At 40.5% G+C, this 25,292-nt stretch overlaps 1 protein-coding gene and 1 long non-coding RNA gene across 2 annotated transcripts in view; both read left to right on the plus strand.

The window, feature by feature from the left end:
* Positions 1-260: 260 nt before the first annotated feature.
* LOC146766411 (uncharacterized) lies at positions 261-854 on the plus strand. Its single transcript, XR_014957867.1, has 2 exons — positions 261-398; positions 500-854. It is a non-coding gene; the product is annotated as an uncharacterized LOC146766411 (long non-coding RNA).
* Positions 855-9,615: 8,761 nt separating this feature from the next.
* The window catches only part of LONP2 (lon peptidase 2, peroxisomal), a 37,723-nt gene continuing 22,046 nt past the window's right edge, over positions 9,616-25,292 (plus strand). The window contains exons 1-8 of the mRNA XM_021536112.3: positions 9,616-9,893; positions 10,715-10,949; positions 11,620-11,751; positions 12,974-13,096; positions 13,887-14,047; positions 14,251-14,345; positions 15,627-15,885; positions 21,468-21,609. Coding sequence (XP_021391787.2) covers positions 9,661-9,893; positions 10,715-10,949; positions 11,620-11,751; positions 12,974-13,096; positions 13,887-14,047; positions 14,251-14,345; positions 15,627-15,885; positions 21,468-21,609 — 1,380 coding nt within the window. The 5' untranslated portion in view covers positions 9,616-9,660. The remainder of the gene's footprint in view (positions 9,894-10,714; positions 10,950-11,619; positions 11,752-12,973; positions 13,097-13,886; positions 14,048-14,250; positions 14,346-15,626; positions 15,886-21,467; positions 21,610-25,292) is intronic.

Here is a 25,292-nt window from a genome sequence, read left to right on the forward strand (position 1 = left end):
TTGGGGCGGCAGGATCGGCAGCCATGGTGAGTTTTGGGGCAGGGGTGAGGGTGCAGGGGCCACCTTGGGCAGAGCAGGTGCCACCACGGGGCTGCAGGGATGTGGCCTGACCTTCCCCTTGAGCTCCCTCTCCCATGCATTCCCAGGGCCCTGCATGTCCTGCCCCTTAGCCCAGGAGCCATCTCCCTCCCAGCCCTGCTGAGCCCCTTCTGTCCCTCTTCCTGCAGACCATCGGTGGAACTCTCACCAAGATCGTGGTGATGCTGGGCGCCTTCTCGTTCCTGTGTAGGAGGGATGACCAGACCGTGAAGGTCACCGAGGAGCTCCTGCGCCAGCACGAGGAGCAGCGCAAGCAGGAGATGGCCATGCTGCAGGAGATGGGGAAGAGGATCCAGGAGGTGCCCGAGATCACCGAGGACAGCCTGTTTCTCTGGGCCATTGAGCAGTGGTGGTTCTGGCCCTCTGTGGAGATTCTCCTGGTGCTCTTTTCTGTCTACAGGTTGCCCAAGCAGGACAGGTCTGCCAACGACAGCTCAGCCTGCGGAGGAGCTCCAGCGGTGCCTGCAAGGAAGAGAAGGATGACGAGGAGGAAGAGGATGCGTGCCGTAGCCGACTTCTTTGACAAGCTGGATCAAGTCAGCCTTCCAGATGCGCGTATTGAGTCGAAGAACGGCAGAAGTCAGAGGAGGGTTTGGAAGGGATGGTCAACACATCTTCCAAGCCCTTCCCACAAGCGATTTTGGGACAGAGTTGCAGCCAGGGAACACAGTAGTATTCATTCTTAGGCTGTGTGATTTTATGTTCCCAATACCAGATTATATTTTAGACGGTTAAGAAGTTTTCATTTTAGGTATAGAGTAGAAGAATAGTATTTCAATTGTTCATAAATAGGAAGTAGTGCTATTGAAACAGCAAATGTAATGCTATATAAGTACGCATAGAGTTCAATCTAAGGAATAGAGTAGTAATCATTGTTAGATTATATAGTTTACCTGTCCCAATCCGCATTGTATTTTAGATGTTTAAGAGTTTCCATTTTAAGTATAGAGTGTAAGTGTATTATATAAAATATCTTACTAATATAGGAATATTAGTAAAATTGTTTATAAATAGGATGTAGAATGTGCTGTACTATCCACTAAAAGTCTTGTTCATTATAATGTCCCTAGTGCTTTACTCAATTAAACCTTTGTTTTGCTTTAATGTTTGCAAGTTGTAGTTTTTAAAGATGTTAGAATCTGTAAATAAATACATTTGCCTTGTTTCACAAGTGGCGTACTCTTTGGAATTTTGTCCTGTACCCAAGCGGTGTAAGACATTTTTATAGGAAACAAAGGAAGCAATACAATTTCTTCCTTGCACCGAGAGCTGGTTTATTGGAAGAGGTGTTCAGCAGTAGCACGCAGAGCCCGTTGTCACGGAGCCGCCCCTCACGCCGTGAAGGGATGCGCTCTCCAAGGGCCCGAGGCTGCGCTCTCCCACCTTTCCCTCGGGCCGGCAGAGCCGCGGCAGCACGAGGCGCGCACTTGTCCGGCTCCTGCCTGAGAGGGGCCGGCTCCGGGCACGTTTCCGACGGCAGCAGCGGCGGCAGCGGCCCGGGAAGCCGCGTTCCCTCAGGCCAGGTGTCGGAGGGTGCCTTTGCCGAGGCCTGCGGGCAGCACGGGCCCGGAGCTGGCTGGGGCCCGTCTGGGGAGAGCGTTTGAGGCCGCGCAGCCCGGCGGCTCCGGAACGGCCGCGCGGCAGCGGCGGAGGCGGCGCGGGGCGGGAGAGGCGGCGGAGGCCGCGCTGAGCCCGCGCCGGCACCGCCGCGGCTCCGGGCGGGCGGGGAGGCTCCCGGCGAGGGGCCGCAGCTCCCGGGCAGTGCCCGAGATTCCCACCTGCGGCCAGAGCTGCTCCACGAGCTCCCGCCCTGCCGGGCTTCTCTTCTGGGCAAAGGCTGAGCCCTGTTTTTTGGGGTCTTTCGGGTGTTTTTTGGTTTTGTTTTGGGTTTTTTGTTTTGTTTTGTTCTGTTTTGTTTTTTCTCTACTCATGTTTATAGGACCTGACCTTACTGTTTTTTATTTGTGGGCTCATATTTTGTTCCCTTGTGAAGATTCTATTCTACTTGGAATTGTTGCGGCTGAGATTATAATCATCAGCCTAGTACAGCTACCTATTTGAAATGGTCGATCAAACAAAAAATGAAGCAAAAAGGAATCAAAACATACTAGTTCCGTTGTTTTTTAAATTATCTTTTTGTAATATATCTCCTGTCACCATGTTTCACTGGAATGATTTTGTAGAGCCTAATATTTCCTGAAAAGCTTGCTTGCTGGTCTTCTCTTCTTCCTACATGTAGCAATTTAGAGTTAAAATTAATTATCCCCTTAAATTATGTCAACTACTTGCTTTTCACCTGTTGTGTTGTAAATGTTTTTAAACCCATTGTGGAAGTAAATGAGAAAGAAAGATGGTGAAATGATGACACTGCACATAATACATGTGCCGCCTACTGTTGGACATTTTAATTCATATTACAAATATAATTATTAATCTATTTCGGTATTATTTATAAATATTTATGTTGCGACAGATGAGGCTAAAGAGAATACTCCCTGCATTTGTAGTAAAGCAGTCAGGCTTTTAATCTGTTTCTATGTGGAAAATACTTTTAAAATATTCAAATATAAAATCTAAAAATTTTGTAAAAAAACCCAAACCAACAAACAAGTGGTTGGTAGGAAAAAGCGATATTAATCTGTGTCTAAATTTAAAAACACTAACCCAAAGTCCATTATTAGACATTTTTTATTTAGCAACAGAGTTTTGGTTATGAGTGGCAGCTGCAGAGCAGGCGGTGCTGGGTGAGAGTTCTCAGTGATGTGCCTCTTGCATTCCTCTGGAATGTGCATGGCACAAACATTACATCTGCTCTGGGCTGGATGGATAAAAACAAAGCCACTGCTGCCATTAATATTTGCATGCCAGAATCGAACCTGCTGGGCTTTCTCCAGTGCAATTGACAGAAAATGTGCTCCTCCCTTCCTAAACAGCTTATAAATGAACATGAAAAGCCTAGCATTTCTATTTCTCCTCTTCTGCATTTCCATAATTCAGGGAGAAATTCCTTATGTGGGAAGGAACCTGCCTGACATGTTTTCACTCTGTCAATATTAATGCTTTGCAGAGGTGACTAGATAAATCAACAGTTTGTTTGTGTCTCGGGCAAAAGAGGCCATAAAAGTAAATGACTGTGAGGAGAACAAAGTGGAGTAAAATGTCAAGATTTGTGCAGGGGTGTGGGGAAATCAAGGTTGTTTTTTCATCTTTTAATTCGTAGTCCATTTTGACATGCATTCAGGATTGTGTTTTCTTCTTCCTATCCTGAAGAAATGACCCCAAAATAAATTATCGAATTAGAGACAGAAGTCATTTTGGTAACATGTCTTGCTGTCTCAGATGGTACCAGAGAAACTGCTAATTAAATGGAAGAGGCCAGTTCTGAAGTGTGCTTCATGCTTCATCATGAAACTGAAGTATCTGTCCAGTTTAAGAAAATTATGCACATCACAGTGACTTAGTAAATTTCATATTTGTAAATCACAAAATATTCTCAGCTATTTATTATAGACTTTATAAGGTCTAAGATTCCTGTCTTTCTTTTATCTGTATTTTTATTTACAGCAGTTTTCAGCAAGTCTCCCAGGATTTTTAGAACTGGAAAGGATTTCTAGTTTTTATAATACATACTGACAATAAGTTTGTACATATGAAAGTTTTACAAAGAGGCAATAGGTAAAAACAAATGTACCTTTATCTGTCATGTTTTGTATTTTCTCTGTCATAATATTCTACAAGATGGCCAACAGAGAAAAAATGTAGAAGTGTGGATGCTATTGTGCTTAGCTAATACAATAATTTCTATGAAAAATATGATTGGTTTAACTTAATTTATGTACATTAGAGTAGTCAGCACAAAGCAGCAGTGTTGTTGCCATGTAAACATTATATGTTTGTGCTGTGGAGATTTCAGAATTTCAAAAAATGAGGTCAGTGGCTACCTGACCTGAATTTCCACAACTATATTAGAGAGGAAATTGGTTCTAGTATATAATTTCCTGGAACATCCTCAGGGAGTACACTGTTATGATTACTCAGTGGCTTTAAATCAGTGCAGCGGCTGGAACAATATTTATAATATTTTTGAAGATGAAATGATGGATAGCATTTTGGCTAATGACTCCCTTCAGTTTGTATCATGGTCAAACTGGCATTGAAGGGTTGGCTGTGTAGCACAGCCCCTGCCGAATGGCAGAGTGCAGGTACAACAGCAAAGAATGAGAAGGATTATTTTGCTAATTCAGAGATAGGTAATTACTTCCATTAACTTTAATTTTTAAGTGTTTTGCCTCTGAACAATTGAATAACGTTGATAAAATGTGGTTGAATAACTGAAAGCACAGTAGGTCATGGTTCATGTAGAGAATCATTATACTGCAGATTTCAAAGGGATCAGGTAGGAAAACATTCTCAAATTGATTGACCTACAGTGTGCAGTTAATATCCTCTCAAACTGTTGGAAACACAGAAGAGTAACTAAATTCAGACAGGCAGTCTTTCCAGTTGCTAAGGAGAGAAAGCAAAACTCCTGTTCATTCCCAGACTTTACTGTGCTTATGTCTATGGAATAATTCTGGGCTCCATCCCAAAGTCTGTGTGGACTTTAGCTAAGGTCAAGCCCTAAAATTACTTCAGAACATTTGCATGCATTTTTTAGGTGTCAGTCAGCAAATTTCATTTGAACAATGGGAAAGAAGATGCTCCCTTGGGTAAGAGGGACATAAAAATGTGATTCTGCAGCTCCTTCAAACTGTTGCTTCACTAAAATATTGACTACAAATATGACTGAGTTTGACTTGGAAGAGTATTTCAATAAGCTGTGGCAATAACTACACTATTTTCCACAGTTTTGTTTTTTGGTGGCAAGATTTTTTCCACTTTATGAGATTTAAAAAAATAGGAGGGTTAGGCTTACAAAACCTTACCAAATATATCTGAGCCTCAAATGTAGCCTTTTCAGCATAATACTAAGGAAACATATTTTTATCTCTTACTAGCAGTTCTCTAAAAAGGCTGATTTGGCAGTGTGCAGATTAAAGGGAAAAAATAAATATATTCCAGGTAGTATGGTATTGTGTGCAGCAAAACTAAGTGTGAGTGAAATTTCTTTTCAATTACTTCAGCTGTATCCTCATCAGCACAGCTCTACTGATGGAATTTCTTTAATTTCCCATGGATATTTTCTGTCCTTTAGAAGTTTCTCTGAATCCTTATTTTTTATGGTATGGATCGGTCTGTGTGAAAATCATGTCTGGTTAGGCAAGACAGGCAAGAACTCTCTTTGCCCCATGCTATTCTAGCTCAAATTTCAAAATTTAACAGTAATTTTGAATTCCTCTTCCTGTGAACCTCCTCCTGTTCCTTTCTTGGAGTTCACTCATACTTTTGAATAAAAGATTAAGCCTTTAATTTCAGCTGGTGAGGTCTGTTAGCACTTACTCCTAAAACACATTTTACAGTTGCCATAAAGAATCCTACACAGAGCTTCAGAAATGTCTGAAAGGTCTCTCACTCTGTTAGTCAGTAATGTGCTGCCAGCAACTCCTGGTGTGCTGCTCTTACATAACCAACTGGGAGCTTTTTAATCAATCAGGATCAGAAAAAAAACCAAATTATTTTGTGTGAAGGAGGGATGATTGAGAATACAAATAATAACAAAGACTTCATTAAAAAAAAACTGATTTAAAAAATCAGTTTTTAAAATTTCAAATTAAATCAGATTTTAAATTTTCCACTTCAACATTACACTGAGTAGAAAAGTTGGACATTAAAATAAATGCACTTTAAAATGCAGTTCAGTTATATTATTACATCCTGTCAATAGCTTTACATAAGCCTATTTCCTAATTATGGTATTCTAAAGATTTTGTTGAGGTGTTTGTGATTCAGGCCAAGATAGTAGGAAGCATCTGGATTGGAGGAAATAATATTGAGGAAAATAATCTAATGAACAGACAAGGTATGAAGTCCATCTGTGCACAGACCATGTATCCATATAATCTCTCACCTCAGAAGACACAAAATGCATGTTTTATCATAACATGCATTTCAAAACCCTGACAGTTAATTCTTCATATTGCACCATGTTTGGATAGTCTTTATTGAATATGTCATATTAACTGATGTTTAGAAACAGACCTTGAGTCAATTCAAAGGATCTTTTCACAGCATCTTTAAGAAAAATTGTTTAGCTGGATTTATAGCCAGATTATGTAATTGTTAGGAGAGGCTCTAAAGTTTTCACACAGTTGAGAGGGAATTAGAAAAGAAAATGGGAAAACCTTTTGATTTATCAACATAGCAGTTGAGACTGGAGAGAAATAGTTCCTAAAGAACATCACTGCATCAAACAATCTGTGAGTACAAAATAGAAGTAGTATGAGAAAGGGAAAGTCTGATGACAGACTGAGAATCTTGTTTTATAAAATAGCTGCAGAGGGCTTGAGAGCTTTAAAGAGTGCCAGTGAGGGGGCAGAAGAGAAGTGTGTGCACATCTTAGGAGAAAATTACTGAGCTTTAATCTCAAACATATTAACTTCAAGTCTTCATTGTGAGGTAGCTTGGTCTTGGTTTTTGGAAATACAGAGCTCTCTCACATTTTTGTAAACAGAAGAAATAATGCAGAGGTGGGGGGAAAGCAAAAATGTATATGAATTTTACAGGCATAAAATACAGATATCTGTGAATTGTAATCCTTTTTAAAGAAATAGGTCTTGAGAAGATCATTATTGCAAACTTGTTAGTATGGTCTCCCAAGGAGCTCAGGAAGAGCATGGCTATCCTGTCAGGCTCTGAAGCACATGAAATGAATACCACTACTTACATGCTTAACTGGGACCTAAAACAGTGCCCAGCTGTTCTATCAATGAAAATTCTGTGGGGTCCACCTGTTGTGCCAGTCCAGCTTCAGAGAGAGGAAGCAGGGGACTCTGCAGGACACAGATTTATGGACTGGGGAGCCCTGTCTTTACCCCATTGCACTGACACCCATCTCCTTCAGCCAGGCTTGTGCTGCACCCAGACCACAGCAGGAGCACCTGAGCTGTGTGCAGTGGGGCTCTAGCCAAACAACCTTCACATTCGATTTCACAGGAAGGGAATAGTGAATGCAAACAAAGAGAGTATTACCATTACCCCCTTTAGATGACATTTGCAAGATGAGTACTGGAGTTAGAGGCTACCCACATTTTAAGGAGGATGAGACTTTATTTAAAAAATGAGAAAGAGAAGCTCAGAGTTAAGGCCTGACTTAATCTTGGAGCACTAGTCCTGGTCTCTGAGGAAGGATTTTTATTAATAGTAGACAACTCTTCAGTCTGTGGATACAACAAAAGCCAGTCTCTGGAAGCCAAGAGTACAAGTAAAATTTGCAAGGTGCAAATTTTAACCAAGTAATCAACTACTGAACAGCACAGCCATAGAGGTGGTAGGTGCTCTCTTGCAGTCACTCATAACAAAGGTTGAATACCTTTGAGATACAGTGTAAGTCAAAAACCATGGATGTGATGCAGAAGTTGCTGGTGAGAGTTAGAGGAGGTCAGACCATGTGGCAATTGTCCCTTTTCATCTTGTATTCCCGAGTTGGAGGCATATCTTAATACTTACTGCTACACTGCTTCTCCAGGTGTCAAGGAATGTTCAGCTGGTCTAGAAAAACATTCTGAAAGGTTGTTGCTCAAATGTGATCTGTTTGTATTTAAGCAAAATACAGTTTGGGGGATACAGTCCTATCTCGACATCATAATCAGGATGTGATCCTGTAGTATTGCTTAGTACACACAGTAAAACACAGCCCTGGGTATTAAGAGTTGTTCAGGAGAAATGGAAAGGAATTTGAAACTAATTATAATAATTGAGATGTTGTTTTTTTTTGTTACAGCTCCAGAATTAATTAAGAAGCTATTGTTAATGACCACAGATACCAGTTATCTCTGAAGGAAGTAGAAAATGGTAGTCTGCAGAATAAACACTTGTAGATTCTTTTTAATCAAAATACTCAAAGAAAATTACTCAATAAACATAATGAGCAAGTATTTAACCTTAAGGTTTAATTTGTGGTTTTGTGTTCACATTCAAAACAAATATAGTTAGAGATGCTTAAACATTTGTGTTGAACATATGCTTACAGAGTAATTATATTTAACATTGGGAAATTCACAAAACACTTTCCACATGTGTTATGTGCCCTTTTATATTAATGTTTTCTAAATGTCATGTTGAATAGTATATTAAATTTCAGCTTTTTTCTAAGGTACTTGAAGTGGTAGCTTTAGAAGATACTTTTCTCAGCTGTAATAACTTCTTGCATTTAAATATATTGTTGGTATTTCCATATATCCTATTACCTTGCATTTTTCAGTAAACCAACAGATGAAGGTTTTAAGAAAGCCTATGATGAAGCAAGGTTTTTACTGCAGCTATCCTTTTGCATTTCAAATTGTCAGTTTGCTGCTATTGTGATTTCCCCTCTGTACAGGATTACCTTTGTTCAACAGGAATCATGCAAATCAGTGATTAAACAGGAGATTGGCTAACATACTTCACTGCATTATGCAGTTCTGATGTTGCACCTCGTTTACCAGTGGGGAAAAATTAAAAAGGAAAGTTTCTAAACCCCACATTTTCGTTTGAACTCTCCAGGGAGTTGGAGCCCTTTCACCTGGACTGTTTTGGCTCACTGTCCCAGTGAGCTGTGGCCTGGCTGGTGCCTCCAGGGCTGCTAACATCACTGTGGCAGTGGAATTCCGGGTGCGAACGCGGGCAGCCAGGCTGGGAACGAGGAGCAGCGGACGGGCTTTGCTCCTCGCTGCCCTCGGGGCCCCGCAGGGAGGTGCCGGGTCCTGCAGCTGCTCCCTCCGCTTTCCTCACGGGAGGAGCAGCAGCTGCCCGGGCGTGGGGTGTCCCCTTCTGGAGCCTTTTCAAACCCAGCTGGGCGCGTTCCTGCGGCACCTGCGCCAGCTGACCCTGCCTTGGGACGGGGCGATCCAGAGCTCCTTCCAACCCGAACCGTTCCGTGACTCTGAAACAGCATGCTGAGCCCTTCGACTCGGAGCACGGACGCAGGAGAGCAGGTTTGTGTAAAAACCAACAGAAAAGGGGATTTCACCTCGTAGCGGTCGCACTTCACAGGCGATCTGTCGCACGCTCCCTCTCCAGTGTCGGAGCCCTCAGCGCTGGTTCAGAGCGCACAGCCCACACCCATTGCCAGTGCCAGCCTGACACCTGCCGGCGGCACAGCGGCCTCGGGGGACTGAAGGGGACGAAAGGGACCCGGCTCGGCTCGGTGTTTGCAAGGAGACTGGACCCGAGAGGCGGCGGGAGCGGCAGTAGGAGCGGCGGGAGCGGCGGGAGCGCCTCGGGAGCGGCGGGAGCGATTCGGCGCCGGGCCCGGGCCGGGGCGGCGCGGCCGCCGCCGCCGCCAGGGGGCGCAGCGGGCGGGCCGCGCGGCCGGGCCCTGCCGGCGCCCGTAGCGGGCGGGGCCGCGGCGCGCGAGGGGCCGGGCGGCCGCGGCAGCGGGGCGGGCGTGAGGGGCGCGGGGCGGCGTGAGGGTGGCGAGCGGCCATGGCGGCGGGCAGCGCTATCCAGATCCCCACCCGGCTGCCGCTGCTGCTCACGCACGAGAGCGTGCTGCTGCCCGGCTCCACCATGCGCACCAGCGTGGACTCGCCGCGCAACATGCAGCTGGTGCGCAGCCGGCTGCTGAAGGGCACCTCGCTGCGGAGCACCATCATCGGCGTCATCCCCAACACCAGCGACCCCACCTCCGACTGCGACGACCTGCCCAACCTGCACAGGTGCGGCTCGGCCCGGCTCTCCCTCGCGGCGCTGGGGTCCCCCGAGCCCAGCCCGGCTCCCCGGCCGGGGCTCGCCGCGGGGCCGCCCCGCGAGGCCTCGGCCCCGCCCGCCCGGGAGCCTGGTCCCACAGCCGACCCGCGGGCGAGGTGCCGGGACGGGCTGGCCGGGGGGGAGTTTGGAAAGAGGCTAAGGGGGACGAGCAGAAGACGAAAGAACGCTCCTCTAGGGCTGTCGCAGCTGTTAACCTTTGGCTTTTTCACCTGATAGGTAACACAGTATTGACTTACTTCACATAGAATGAAAACAAGTCCTATTTGTCTGGTGAAACCAACATGATGTAACCCTTACTCTCTGAACTTTACCGTATCAGTGGACTTCGTAAGATGTTGCGAGAAAATAACTTCTGTTGTAAATCTGCTTTAATAGGTACGGCGATCTGAAACATTGATTCAGGTCAAGGCCGGGAATTTCAGTGAAGAATCATCATTACTCCCGTTTCTCAGTGTATAATGCTTAACAAAAATGTCAGTGTGCCTGTCCGCATCCAGATCCATTATTATGAAGAAATTACATATGTTTCTAAATTGCATGACTGATATTATAGTACTTCGTTTTTCACTTAACTCATTTGTGTTCAGGTTCCAGTGTTTGGTTTTGTAGTCTGTGTTACAAAGGGAATTGGATAATCTGATTTCATTTCACAGTAGGAACTATGACCCATCACGGTCTTGCAACATATAGCTTGGTTACTTGGGCTAATGAGCACACAAAATGTTCTGTGGAAGGTGACAGATAATACAAGGATTTGATCTGTTTTTAGGATTGGCACTGCTGCCTTGGCAGTTCAGGTGGTTGGTAGCAACTGGCCCAAGCCCCATTACACGTTGCTGGTGACAGGCCTCTGCCGATTCCAGATCCTGCAGCTGCTGAAGGAGAAGCCCTATCCTGTTGCTGAAGTGCAGCAGTTAGATCGACTTGAGCAGTTCACTAATGGCCATAAATCTGAGGAGGAGCTTGGAGAGCTGTCAGAACAATTCTACAAGTATGCAGTACAGGTAATTTGTTTTATAATTGTGTGTCACATAACCTGTGGGTATTCTTAGGCTTTACTTGTTTTCTATCAGCTTGTTTTCTGTCTATTTTTCAGTGACTAGTAGCGTTTCACTATTTCTCCTACAAAATAAATGTTGCTGTTACAGCTTGAAGTTTCTATGTCAAATTCCAGGGTGTCTGCACAGCTCATTGCAGCTGAATCTTGTGCAACTGCTTGCGTTGGTGCTATGATAAGTTGGTGTTTCATATGTAGGAATATTATAAATACATTCTAGTAAAATATTTGATTAATTTTTACAGAGATATAAGAAAATATATACGATAGAAGTCTTATGAATCAGAATTTAAAGGATGTATTGAAAAAGAGTCATGAGGAGGTTTTTCCTGTGGGTATATGGGGCAAATAGGAGATGTATGTATTGAAAAACAATGCTACGAACAATAATGATGCTTTTGAACTTCTCAGACAAGCAGAAAGCTCAGAGTCTTGGTGCTCTATTCTGAGTTAGTGCCTCATCTGTGAACTTTTGGTGAACTTATTCCAGTAGCTTTTTGGCAAACTACCTGGACACGCTTCACACTGAAAGGCACAATCGTGTTTGGGTCAGAGGGGCACCGAGCTCATGGCAGAAGGAGCACAGCAGCGTTAGCGCTGTTCCTTGTGTGTTGTAGCTGGTTGAGATGCTGGATATGTCCGTGCCTGCAGTCGCAAAGCTCCGGCGTCTCCTGGACAGTCTGCCCAGAGAAGCTCTGCCAGATATCCTGACCTCTATCATCCGAACAACCAACCAAGAGAAGCTGCAGGTATCGCCTTCTTCAGCGGTTTTAGTGCTAGTTAGGTGTTGCTATCTTTTAGAATCAGTCACTTTTAGGTAATTTTGGAATTGTGACTGTACAGAGATAATACTATGCCAGCAGGGATTTGTGTTACAGCTGAGTATGAATGATTGCAAAATGGTTTGATTGTGTTGTTTAAAGTGTTTGTATATGCATATGGCAGAACTTGCCTAAGGTAAATAGCTCTAGTTGGGAAATCTTGGAAATGGTTTGTTTTATTAATAAGTAGACCATGCACTTCCCATAGTAAAAATGATAAATCTTCCTTAAGATTGTGTTGAAATTTTGCTTACTTATCGTAGCTGACTGATCATTATACATATCTTAATGCTAATAAGTTCAGAATTAAAATATTTTTAGTATTAGAATTAAATATTTTTAAAACATCTTGAAGTCTGGGTTTCTTTAAACACTGAGACAGTGGTTAAATTTCTATCATATGTCAAAGTAAATCTGCAAGAATGATCTTTATGGCTTGGTGCTTATTCATCTGACTTCTGTATTTGCTTGCTATGTTTTGGAAGTTGTTCCTTCTTTTCTCTAACTGCTTATGCTGTGCCTGGAATTGATAGTGTGTTAGGTTGTTTCAAAGCACCACAAGTACAAATTAATGCAGTAATTTGAAGGAAAGGTGTGTACTATAGCTGAATATCCTGCAGGAGGAAGGTACATTAGTTATTAGTGTGTCACTTTTTCATTATTAGAATTTCTAAAGAAAAGACCAGCTAGTGGAAGCTGTGGAAATACAGAGCGGAGCGGAAACAAAAAAATCTCAGAACAAAACTCTTAAGGCAAAAGGTGATTTTTTTTCCCTGGGTTATCCAAGGAGATGATGCTGTAATTTTTTTAACGGGGCCATCTCTTTCCTGAGGCCCAGTAATTGAAAAATAGAACATTGATAGATATTTGCCACAGAAAATGCAACTGAAATACTGAAATGTTTTAAAACTAGACAGAAGAGAATTTTCTATAGTTTGAAGTTGAAGTTTTGTAGTTCAGGCATCCAGACCCTTGAGGGCTAGATTTTGTGTACTGTATTCTCCTTGTTTTTCTTGCTACCTGTTTTCCTAAATCCATCTATTCTATACCTCTGGTCAAAAAACAGTAGCAGTATTGTCCATGCAGTCCTCCCCAGAGTGAGGATTTATCATTGTGAACTTGGTGTCTGCTTACAACTCCTTGCTTTTAGATTTTAGATGCTGTTAGGCTGGAAGAACGGTTCAAGATGACCATACCATTGCTTGTTAGACAGATTGAAGGCTTGAAACTGCTTCAGAAAACAAGAAAGTCCAAACAGGATGATGATAAAAGGGTATGGAGCTTTAAATTTGGAATACTTAAAAATTATAACTAAGATGCACTTTATAACAGGCTAATTAATGCATGATTTTAATCTGTGCATTTTTAATTTATAGCCATAGGTGGCAATTTTGGCTGTGTAAATACACAAAAGACGAAATACTTGTTTAAAACTGTCTAGGCTTTATTTTTTTTTTAATTTAATTTTTATTTTTATTTTAGTCTGAGCACTTTGTGACATTAAGTAAATGCTCAGATTCCTCTGATGAGTCAGTTCACATGCATGGTATGCACTCAGTGAGTTCTGGTATGTGCAGTGAAAGGTGTATTGCTTACTGATTGCACTGCAGATGAGTGGCAGCTTTTGAACTACAGATAAAGAATGGGTGTTGTAAAATGGAGCTTGTTCACTTTTGCTGCATCTTACTGCACTTAAATAGTTCAGTAACTGGGAAGTCATTGAGAAATGAAAAAAGATAAGAGAGATTTAACCATTTTTCTGCTTAATATGATGGGCTGCAGTGTTTGAAATACCACAAATAGCTCCTTTCAGTTTTGTGTTGTTTGTGAGTTTAGGATATATGATAAACTTACTTAGGAAATATATAAAGAGCTGTACCTTTTTAAAGTAGTGACAATAACACTTTTTGAAGTTAGTTTCTGGACTTACAACTTTCTGGAGTTCTGAATTTTTCTGTGCACCTTACTTGTTTTTGCCATGATTTTCATTCAAAGCCAAAGTACACAGCTTATTTAAAAACCAAGACCTGGTGCAATTCTGTGGCTCTCTTTCCATTGAACAGGTTGTAGCTATTCGTCCTAATAGAAGAATCAGTCATGGAAGCATTACAGAAGATGAGGAGGAAGACGAAGATCATGATGATGTTGTCATCCTAGAAAAAAAGATTAGAACATCCAGTATGTCAGAACAAGCTCTTAAAGTTTGTCTTAAAGAAATAAAAAGGTAGGAGGCTTTTAAATGGTGGTTTCTTTTAAAATTTAAAACAAATCTTGCAGACCTTTTCCTGTTTGATATATGTTCCTGTTGGTTGTGTTTTTGAAATGGTTTTAAGCGTCAGGCAGCAATTGCTGCCTTGTGGTGCAGTAGAGACTTCTTTTGCATTTAATGTCTGGTTGGCTTTTTGAATTCTGTACTTATATTTCCAGGTTAAAGAAGATGCCTCAGTCAATGCCAGAATATGCTTTGACAAGAAATTACTTGGAACTGATGGTAGAATTGCCATGGAACAAGAGTACAAAAGGTAAATCCTTCTCGTAGTGGTGATTCTCATGCAGAAATATTTTAGGACAAGTAATTGTCATGTAAACACTGTGAACTGGTTCTGTCTTGTAAAAACATTGTTTGTTAGGTTACTGTAAGCCAGGTGAACCATTACACTTCAGTGAGAGCTGTACACTGAATAGCCTGTATAGCTCAGTTGTATATCTAAGAATGTGGATTTAAAAATTATTAAGAATAGCGCCATTAAAAAATGAAGGTGTTAATAATTACAAATTGTGCCAGTATGTATCAAAGAAATGAGCATCTAATTATTTTTTATGTCAGACAAAAAACCCTTTTGGAGAGTTCTGTAATATTGATCTGTCTGAAGAAGATTCTGGTTTATCTTAAGCAAGTCTGGTAAGAAACAAAAGGATAAAAAAGCTCAGTTGTAGTTAATTTTAAAAATTACAGCTTGGGGTGCAGTGGAAAAACTGAGTCAGTGTCTGCTTTGTACTATAATTTTTGAAGTTGTGAGTAGAGGATGATACCGTTAATACAGATACAGTGTGCAAAAATGGAGAGTGAGGGAGGAATAGGAAACCAAACAGGACCGACAGACATCTACTGACCAGCACAAGTAGGTGAAGTGGGCAAAATTACTTTGCACAAGGTGGACTTAGCACACCTGCATGTCCATCTCTACCCTTCTGGTGCTATTTGTAGTGGTGAATTGTTGCTGGTTTGAAATAGAGCCCTGGCTGTTTACCAGTTTTGAAAATATTTTCTTTAATCATTAAATTGTAACAAGATCTGCCTACATGTACTTTGCAATATTATTCAAAGAATACCCAAATGAGTAAAATGTTTGTTGACAGTCATATCCTAGCAGAATGTTTTTTTGGTGGAAATTGCTCTTTGATCCTTTAAAATTGTGCTGTGTCATGTGAAGTTTGGTGTTTTTACTTTAAGCAAAGTTTTTGAGTGTGACCCAGGTGATTGCTACTTTGAACTCTGTAGCTACAGTGAAAACAAACACACATGAATACCGAAATAGAAAATCATTATAATAATTTTAGCCTTGGGTGTAATTATCCGTACTGTGTCATTTTCAGTACTATAATCTGTCTAGCTAAGGTCAAATTTCTTTCTTAAAGAAGGAAATTAAAGAAAACTTTAATACCTTTGTTTTAGAAAAGCATTGTCTGAAATATATGTGAGTTGGGGGGTTGCCCTGATGAAGGTATCTATATCTACTGTAGGATCAGTTGTTTCCATTTTAAGGTAAATGTGCTGATCTGTGTGCTGTTGTTGATGCCAGATCGCCTGGAAATCCGTGCAGCTCGCATTGTTTTGGACAATGATCATTATGCCATGGAGAAGTTGAAGAAGAGAGTTTTGGAGTATTTGGCTGTGCGACAGCTTAAAAACAACCTCAAGGGACCCATTCTTTGTTTTGTGGGGCCCCCAGGAGTTGGCAAAACCAGTGTTGGAAGATCAATTGCAAAGACTTTGGGTAGAGAATTCCACAGAATTGCTTTAGGAGGCGTCTGTGATCAGTCTGATATTCGAGGCCACAGGTAATTACTTCTTGTTTTCCTAATTGCATTTTTTTCTTTTTAGAATGTCTTGATTGTTTTAATTGTTCAGCTAATACAGAGAAATTTTACTTCTATGAAACAATGGTAGGTATTTATTGATTTTCCTTGGTATTCAGTGCTACTACTTCAGAGAGTATTTTTAATGGGAATGGATGTTTAGTGTTGTGGTACAGCCTTTATTCTTTCCTTCTGCTGCTGCCCTTTATTTTCATAGGGAATGGATTTCATCTTCAGTTATTTTAGCACTTTGAAGTAAAATTTTGTAGACAGTTTAATGCAAGCTCTTGATTTTTCTGCCTTTTAAAAGTGATGTAAAGATTTCAATACATTCCTTCATAACCATGTTTGCAGCTGAAAGACAAGAGGAAGCTTGGAGTGATACATGAAAGTTGCTAGTGGATAGCAATGGACTTGTTTGTACACTGTTTTCCTATTTCAAAAGGAGATTTATGCAAGGACACCTAAGCTGGCAGGTTTCAAAGGAGAATTTTTTGATAACATTCCCGAGGACAGTTTTTGATGTTGGGCTCTTTATGTCCTTACTGCTTAGTCTTTTGAATTTGTATTATTTCATTCCTTAATCCTTGCACCTGGAAGCATAATGGGCAGTAGGGATAGGTAACTACCAAGCATCAGTGCAGCATTTTTGTTTCCATTACACATAGTTTATGTTTATTGCATGCAGTATAGGAAATCTGGAATAATGCATTTTAGTCAGGTTTTCTTTTTTAAGTCATGTTATTCAATAAAATGTCTCCTTACAGCAGTATGTGAATACAGTGAATTAAAGCTTTCAGTTGTTTTGTTTGATGCCATCTAACAGTAAATTTTGCCCTGTGGCTATGCAGCTACTCTCAGTAGGATATACCTAAAATAGAATGTCCTAAAAACAGCTTAAAATGTGACTCGACACCATGTGCTATTCGAAGTGAAGCCACTAGAGGCTGTGGAATACTCAGCTTTATGGAAAGTAACTTTTCCAGAGCAGAGCAGGACTCAATCCTTTGTAACACGGAAACCACATCTTGAGCTTGACATTATAAGCAAAAGTCAAACTTCCTATATTGTGCTTAGACCTCATAAAGAGTAAAGACAGGGAGAGTCATATGAGAGAGTCTTTAAAAAGCTTTTTAATTCAGCTGCTTGTGGCTGTCACACATTTTTGAGGGCATTATTAAGTTACTAATTCATGTTAGAGGCTAACTGTTACAAATTTCATATTAAAAAGTGTATTAAATTAGCCAATGGGAAAAATTTGCTAAGAGATTTTATTTTTCACCAGCAAAGAAAAATGTAATCAGGAATTAGCAAGAATATTGTGTGTTTACTGTTCAACAAGCAAGTGTATAGTTTAAAAATGAACTTTAGAGCAGTTGGTACCAGGAGTCCTTTGTAGCCAACTGCTTCTTCCAGTTTTTTATAACTAAAATCAAACTCACCTGTTGCCTACTGAGTTTTAAATTCTGCTTTGGTTTGTTTTCCTCCTTCTCAGAATAAGATTTAATCAGATTTGAACTACAGCTTTTGTGTACAGCCCTGTAAATGTCCTTCTGTGTGAATAAATCCTTCAAGTTACTCTCAGACATGTGAATCCATGTTGGCAGTCAGGGGGACGTGATCTGGAAGTGGAGGAGACACAGACTGTTGTTTTCTGGGTTTCACTGTGGAGCAGGCTGATTTTCTAATATTATACCTTAGAAGACACTGTTTTTCTCCTAAAAGCTCCTTATTAGGCTTTGGGGCTTCAGTTAAGAATTCAATTAACATTGCAGGAGAACAGTACTGTATGTGCCTACTGATGTACTGAACATGTAGAAAAATGTACTAAATGTACTAGAACATGGAAAAGGAACTGTTTCAGCTTGACTTGCAAGCAAACAGTGCCTGAAATAGCATTCATTTGGGCCACTTTGGTGAAAGGTGCAGACCAAGAGATTCAGCAGACAAGGCTCTTGGAGAGCAGCAGGGTGGGCTGTGGTGTCTCAGTAACTCTGCTGTCCCACCTGATGTGTAAATGTGGCCATTGGAGCTGCCCAGGTTTGGCCATTTCACTGGGGATCATGTGCCTACACCTGGAGCTTGGGAATCCTTCACTGATTGGGTGGAGTAGCAAGTATTGTTACTTTATATATATTGTTATATATAAACTATTAATTTTGTATTCCCAAAATGAAATCATCCTCTTGGTACAAAACCAGAGCTCCTTGATCAGATATCCTTCAGCTGTTGTCTGTATTTATCACTCATCTATACCATATGTTAAAGTATGTTGGTTTACATTTGTTGTTTACTTGTATTAAAAAAAAAAACAAACCAAAAAACCACAAACCACTCTGAAGGATGATTTAGAACTGTTTTCCAAGAAGCTCATTGTTTTAAAAAAATATCCTGGGTATTGATATTTTGTATCACACAGTAAATGTATGATCTTCTCTGTTGTGTGTCTTTCTATTTCTGAAAAGGAAAAATGTAATTGTGCCATTTATTTATAGTGGTGCTGGTGAGGTAAGTGTGAAGCTCTTCTTTCTCACCTTCATGTGAAGCACGCCTTCCTATATTTCCACTGCTCTGCAGCTTCAAAAGCTTGGACAGCTCACTTCTGTCTTAGGCCTTTATTGAAGACTTTTTTGGTGCACCTGTTTGAGGAGAGGTGGGATTCCTCACCAGGACAGCTGTGCTGGCAGAACTTCCCTGCACAGGCCTTGTTGCACCAGAAGAACTTCAAACAGCTTCACCCATGAGAGGAATGAGCTTTGTTAGACAAGTATAAAGCAGAGGTAGATTTATAAAGCCCTAGAGTGGATGCAATCTCTGGCCTTGCACAACAAAAAACCCCCAAAAAACCAAAAAGGATGTGACCTTGTGCAAGGACATTCAGAAACAGTGGTGTTAACTTTGTTACCCTTTTCTGGCCCTGCAGTTAAAAATGATTTAAAACTATTTGTCTTGAGTTCACTGTGAAGAAAGTGAGTCCTGTTTCTTTCTTTCAATAATACTACCACTACTTCAAGGGTTCTGTGTCCTAGGCTTTCCCAGTTTGGAAGAACTGAGAAGGTTAGATTTCCCAGCTGTTTTTCTTGCATTTTCTAGGATACACAGTGCCTGATGACATACTATACCACTATAAGGTTTTGTTTAAAGGTACTTTTTCACTGATCTGAAACTATATAAAAAGATTACTAAGTTGCAGACCTCTTCCTGGAGCTCTCAAGGGGTTGGGTTTTTTAAGTGTTGCTACACAAGTGAGGTAAGTAGGAAGCCTGCTCTGTGCTTCCTGTTTTGAGTGAGGAAAGCTGACTGTCCTCTGGGTTTAATGCAGGGAAAGAAACTGTGTCAAAAAATGAGCAAAACAATGTAGGATACTGTTTAACCTCCTTTCAACCCTAGCAAAAATAATGAAATCAACATCACATTCAGTGATATTTTAGCATTTAGTTTCACATCTTACAAGGCAAAGGTTAACAGCCAGACAGATAAATGGCCATATCTGCTTGTAATTTTAATATATTCTGGCTGGTTTTATATGTAAATACCTGCAGGGCCTGCCTTACCAAGGATTCTTTTGTTGAGATGTGTTCCCCTAATAACTTTTGAGATCTCAAGCATTTGATTATTTGTATAATAAAATAGGTATTGGTCCATCTCTAATAAATGAAGAGGTACTACAGATTGAGACAATTGCATCTGTTTGCCTTAATTTCATTTATAAACCAGCCTCTTTCTTAAAACTCAACAGAACATGGAGAGCTCAAATCTTCATAGGATTCAAAAGGACCAAGTAGAACTGTGTATCTATAAACACAAACATGCATTTAAAAATGCATGTAATGTTTTATAGCATGCACTTGAAAATAATGTAGGAAGCAAGAACAAGGAATGTTTGATGTTTACTTAATTATGGTACACTCTTACTGCCATAAGCAAAATACTGAAACAGTTGGGCTGCATTGTCTCTGAAGCATAAAAAATTATTCTCTAGTGCAGTGAGCACCTTGTGGTAAAAACGATCCAGATAAGAACAAAACTAGCACCACCAAACAAGACCCAAAACCACAAAAAGAAATAAACCTAAACCCATAACTGAAAAAACCCAAATCCCCCCAAAACCAAAGAAATACCCAAACTGAAACACTGACACATTTATTTACACTGGTGAATGATTCACTTCTGTGAACTCTAGCTCTGATTCAGTCTCCTCATTTTCTGATTGCACTCTGTAGAATGCTTTCCCTGTCTTGGCAAAGCTGTGGGTGTGCAGATGGAGGAGGAGGAGGCAGGCTGGCTGTGTAATAGCTCCCCATGCAGAGCCCTGATCTGTAATGAACGTTCCACAGCACACCCTCCGTGACAGCAATCCGCTCCCTTGCTGCACATTAAGACTACACAAAAGCACTGAAGTGAGGAACTGTTGCCTGCTGGCTGCTTCAGTCTTTAACAGCTGCCTCAAGAAGGTGGTAACAGGCAACTGAATTTCTCTTGCATTGCTGGCTATTTAGAAGATCTTAAAACATCTAGAATTAAATTAAAATTAAATTTTATATACTGCTATTTGTTTCTTCAGTGGTTAAATGTTACACGGAACTGACACCATTGCTCTGTGGTTTGGATTCTGGTTTTGGGGTTTTTTATATATTTAAAGTAATCACTAGTATTTTTTGAAATTACTCCCATGGTATTTTTGGATTCATCTTTGTAAATGTCATCCTGTTTATTTTGGACAGTAATAAACCAGATTGTATGGCAAAGCAGGCCTGTTCTGCTTGTCTGCTTTGTGGGGGTCATGAGCTAGATACTGTAATTCAGCGCTTAATGTATCTCTTTCGTCTTAGAACTTCATGCTCTTAATTATAGTATTTTGAGTAGTTATGGCACAAGCAGAAATGTGTGTGATAAATGCAGCAAACAAGGGTTACATACACCTGTAAAATGTAGTTCTGCTCTGTGTGTGTTGTGGAAAAAATATTTTACTGATTTGCTAAATAAATTCAAACTTAAAATTTTTTGTTTCATTGCAATATTAATCTTTTCGTTTTATATTGAAATGACAGTAAATACAGTTTTTTTTGTTGGGTGTTTATTAAACCATGCTGTCAAGGGGACATTCACAGTTCAGCATAATTGGAATTTTGCTCTCTTTTGTAACATGCTGTGTGAACTCTGTTGTGATGACAAAATCCCAGCATTGTAATTATGAAAATGTTTTTATTAATGAGGTTCCCAAATCTGCTTCTGCTTGTTCTTACAAGGAATGCTGGTACTGGAACATGTTAGATGTCCACAAGCTGTAAAGTTTGGATACACTTTAATGCAAATTATTATCTTTGCAGACCAGCTAGTTTACCATGGAACTCAAATTTTCATCTGTTGCTACAATTGCTTGTATTAACTCCATTGTATATTCCATAATTTTATCAAGTATTTCACAAATTTTTTGCAAAAAAAGAAGAATTGTTGCAGTGCTCCTTGTTCTTCTATTTTGCCTGGAGTTTTATTTATTTTTGATGTTGCTCCTCCTTTTCCTCGTGTCACCACCCTCTTTCTCCATCTCCTTTCCTTTCCAGGCGTACCTATGTGGGCAGCATGCCTGGCAGGATCATCAACGGGCTGAAGACTGTTGGGGTGAACAATCCTGTGTTCCTCTTGGATGAGGTGGATAAGCTGGCAAAGAGCTTGCAGGGGGATCCTGCAGCAGCCTTGCTTGAGGTAAGAGGTGTTAAACTGCAAGTATTGTTTCATTTGAATTTTAAAAGAATTAAACTGGACTCAGAAGATTCAGTGGACAAAAGAAGGCCTGAGAATGCCAGCTCAGTTATTCAGATATCAACTGCCGAGTTCTGACATAGGTGGGTTTCTGTCAGTTCCTTGGGTACAATGCAGATGCTGTTACATGGTGGCTAAGTAACATAGAAATCTCAGTGAGCTGTACTTGAACACAAGGACAGATTTTGGGGTGTTTTCTGTATTTAAATAGTGTTCAAGCCCTAAACATCACTTATTTGGAGGACTTCACGATACTGATTTTTAATGATCAAATGTTTTTAGCTAAGAAAGAACTGTAGAGAATCTAGACAGTAACTAGACTTCTTCAAGTTTTCTCTTTCTTTCTTGGAAGAGCTTTAATGTATTTTTGAAGCTCTTGATGGTACCAGCTTGTATTGAAGCTAAGCAGTTTCCCCAGTGCATAATATGGACTAGCTGCATGTTCTTTTAGGAGCATTTCTTTAATTAGTGTTATAATTAAGTTTCTGAACTTAGATTTTTCATGTAAGTCACAGATTCCCACTCCTTGACTGATTATGGTGTGATGAGTGTTTGGCTGATTATGGTGTGATGAGTGTTAGCTTTCCATGAGAGTCAGGTTTTCCATGAGTGAATTTTTTCTGAACTTCTGGGACTCAGATGTGAATTAATCTAATTTTGGAGCACATATTACAGTTATTTTATCACAAAGGTTGTAGAGCTGTCAAAGTTGGTTTGCCTAAAGACACAAATAACATTCTGGAGATACAAGTGTTGAGATTTTATTAATTAGGTTAGTTTCAGGAGGTTTGGCTTTCAGAAGGCCAGAACTGGAGTGATCATGAGGAAGATGAATTGAGACCTGTGCCTTGCAAGCTTCAGGTATCATGTAACAGACAGAAGTAAGGAGTTGTCATAACCTTCATCCCAATATCCATTTTCTGCAGTGTGATGCGATAGCCCATTACAATTCCTTTTTCTGCTGATTTGTGCCTATTCAGTGCTTTTATTCTAGCAGTTTGCTGGAGAGAAGAAGGAGCATGTCCTTAGGTGTGGGGAAGAGACAAAGCATTGCCCTTCCCTGGGCAGAAAGAAGTCTGTGTCCATTGTCCTGTGCCAGCATGGATGGCAGAGGAGGGAATGAGGGAGGTGCTGGCACAGCAGGGCTGGGCCAGGCTGAATTGTTGAGGCTGCCAGGGCAGATGCAGCACTAATGCATGTGATGGTTTTAGTATTGTGCATGCTTAGAGATTCCTTGTACTGCTGTGGTTTTACACTCTGCCTTCTTTTTTGTGTTGTCTCTGGCCTAGGGACTGCCATGTTCCCACTGTTGCAGCTGCACTGCTTCTGGCATGGTTCTGTACCTGTTTCAGTCAAAAGGAGAAGCATTGGTAAAAAATAGCCAAATTTTTTGAGCTGGCCTGGCTCACATTCACAGAAGTGACTTAGGGCATAATCCTAGAAGCTTCTCAGTTGTCAGACCTGAGGTGTGGTAGCTTTAGTAGGTGGGAGTGAAAGTGGTTCTGATAGTATTTGCCTACAGAGTCATTCTAATGACTCTCTTGACTGACAGTGCTTAATGCAGTGATTTAAATATGAAAAATGCTACTTAAATTAAGGTGTCATGAGCTCATCTGGATGCTACATGACATTCTGCAAATGAAGTGTCAATTGACTTCCTACAAACATCATTATTTTCTTCCTGCTAGATAGTAGAAAATGACTGTTTTGACAAGGCCAACGAGTTCTTTGAGAATGGATGCATGAACAGGCTGTGGTTTGAGAGCTCTGTTTTGATCTTTGCATGTTAACATGAACTAGTAGTAATTTAAATGTGCTAGAAAAGAGCATGGCTTCACTTCTTTAGCTTTCAAAAATGACAGTTACTGTCCTTTACCTGCGCATTTCTCAAGTGTGTAGTACACTTTTTTAGGGTGCATGAAGGGCCTCAAAGTGCAAAGAAAACAAGCAGGGAAGTGTAATAAATACATTATTCCTTGTAGTATTCCCCTGGGGAATTTTATTTACACTTTGCTGAAAGTATAATGCTCCCTGTTTCTGAGTTTGCTGATACCTCTCCTGTCATTGGTATTTTAAATACTTGAACTAAGCTGTCCTAATTCTAGTCAATGGATGGATAAAAATACCTGAAAATCACATTTTTCTGTTTATCTGGCTGTTGTTTGCTATGCAGACACAATGATTTGGGATTTCTTGGAAAGAGTGTTTCAATCATTAATCTAGCACTGTATATTAATATTGGCAATTTTATTCAACCTTTGCTGAGTTCTGTTTTTTTTTTTTTTCATTCCCTGCCCTTCAGTAGAGAAAATTTGTGGTTTTCCATTGTGTCATTTGTGAAGGAAAACAAATTTAATTAATACCTGTTTAATTAGTTGTGTTTGAATTCTGGGTACTTCATTGCTGCTTTGAGATGTTTGTTTTTCCATCTTTTAAAACCACATTCTTAGGGATGCTCTGCTCCTGTCCATGGATTTTTGCAGCTGAGCTTTATAAGGTTCATGCCCCCCTGCCTGCCTGGGCTGCAGGGTTTATGTAAGCCCTGCTAATTGCCCATTAGTTGCATCTGGAGAAATAATTGCTCTATTAACCATGGTTGGGCTGCTCCCCTATGAGATCTTTATATCTCTCTACTGCTGGCTAAACTTCCTGAAGCAGGTGCTTTACCTGTTCTAATGGACAGCTCATGGCTGGACATAATTGCTACATTTTCATCTGCTTCTTGTGGTTTATGTGGTTGGAAACTCCATCTGGAGTGAGCAAAGGTGGCTGTTATGCTGGAGAGCAAACAACATCAGTGGTCACCTAACTGCTGCATTTGCTGTTCACACTGCTGCTTGTCTGGTAAGTGCCATCATTAAGTATGAAAGGCACAACCTTTATTCCTGTGTGTAGGTGTGTTAAATTCTTGCTGTCCATGACAGGGTGAATTCAGGAAGAAAATTGCCATGCCTATGAGCTTGGGAGCAAAGCTTGGTGCTTTCTAATTGCTGGATATGTGTTTAGTTCTAATGCTTCTGCAGAGCTGTTGCTTCAGCAAGACAGAATGTCTTCCTATTTCCAGTTACTGTTCATTAACAAAGGAATATTTTAGTCTAAATTTAGATGACCTCTGTTAAAAAGAGAAGAAAACAGAAATGGATCCAAATGCCTGATAGTGACTATTTGTATGCAGGGAAATTAGACCAGGAGCATAGCCAGGCAATTAAATGTTCATGGAATTTTTTTCTGAATTTTGTGGTAATAAAAAGCTGTTACAGAGAAGCCTTTGTATGCATGTCAGCTATCTGTCATAAATTAGCCAAGATATTTTGTGCACTGAATGTTCTTTTTGTACTTCATATTTCTGTATTAGTTGAATATCTTGGAAAACTTTTGAACTTGAACTTCAGCACAGATACCTAACTGAAGAACAGTTCTATTTGCTTTGGACAGTCTGTTTGAAATACATAGGCAGGATTGATTTGTATCCTCTTCTAAAAAACTGTTACCATGATAAAGAATTATGAGTCCAGAGGCTCTCCAGCCCTTGTAAAAAATCTCAGATAATTCACATTTTTAGATATAATCTGAGTGGGTTTGGAATACAGTTTCCTTTATCATTATTGAATAGTATTTTTTGCATG

This window comes from Lonchura striata, chromosome 11 (assembly GCF_050655825.1).
Source record: "Lonchura striata isolate lonStrDom1 chromosome 11, ASM5065582v1, whole genome shotgun sequence".
Taxonomy (NCBI): domain Eukaryota; kingdom Metazoa; phylum Chordata; class Aves; order Passeriformes; family Estrildidae; genus Lonchura; species Lonchura striata.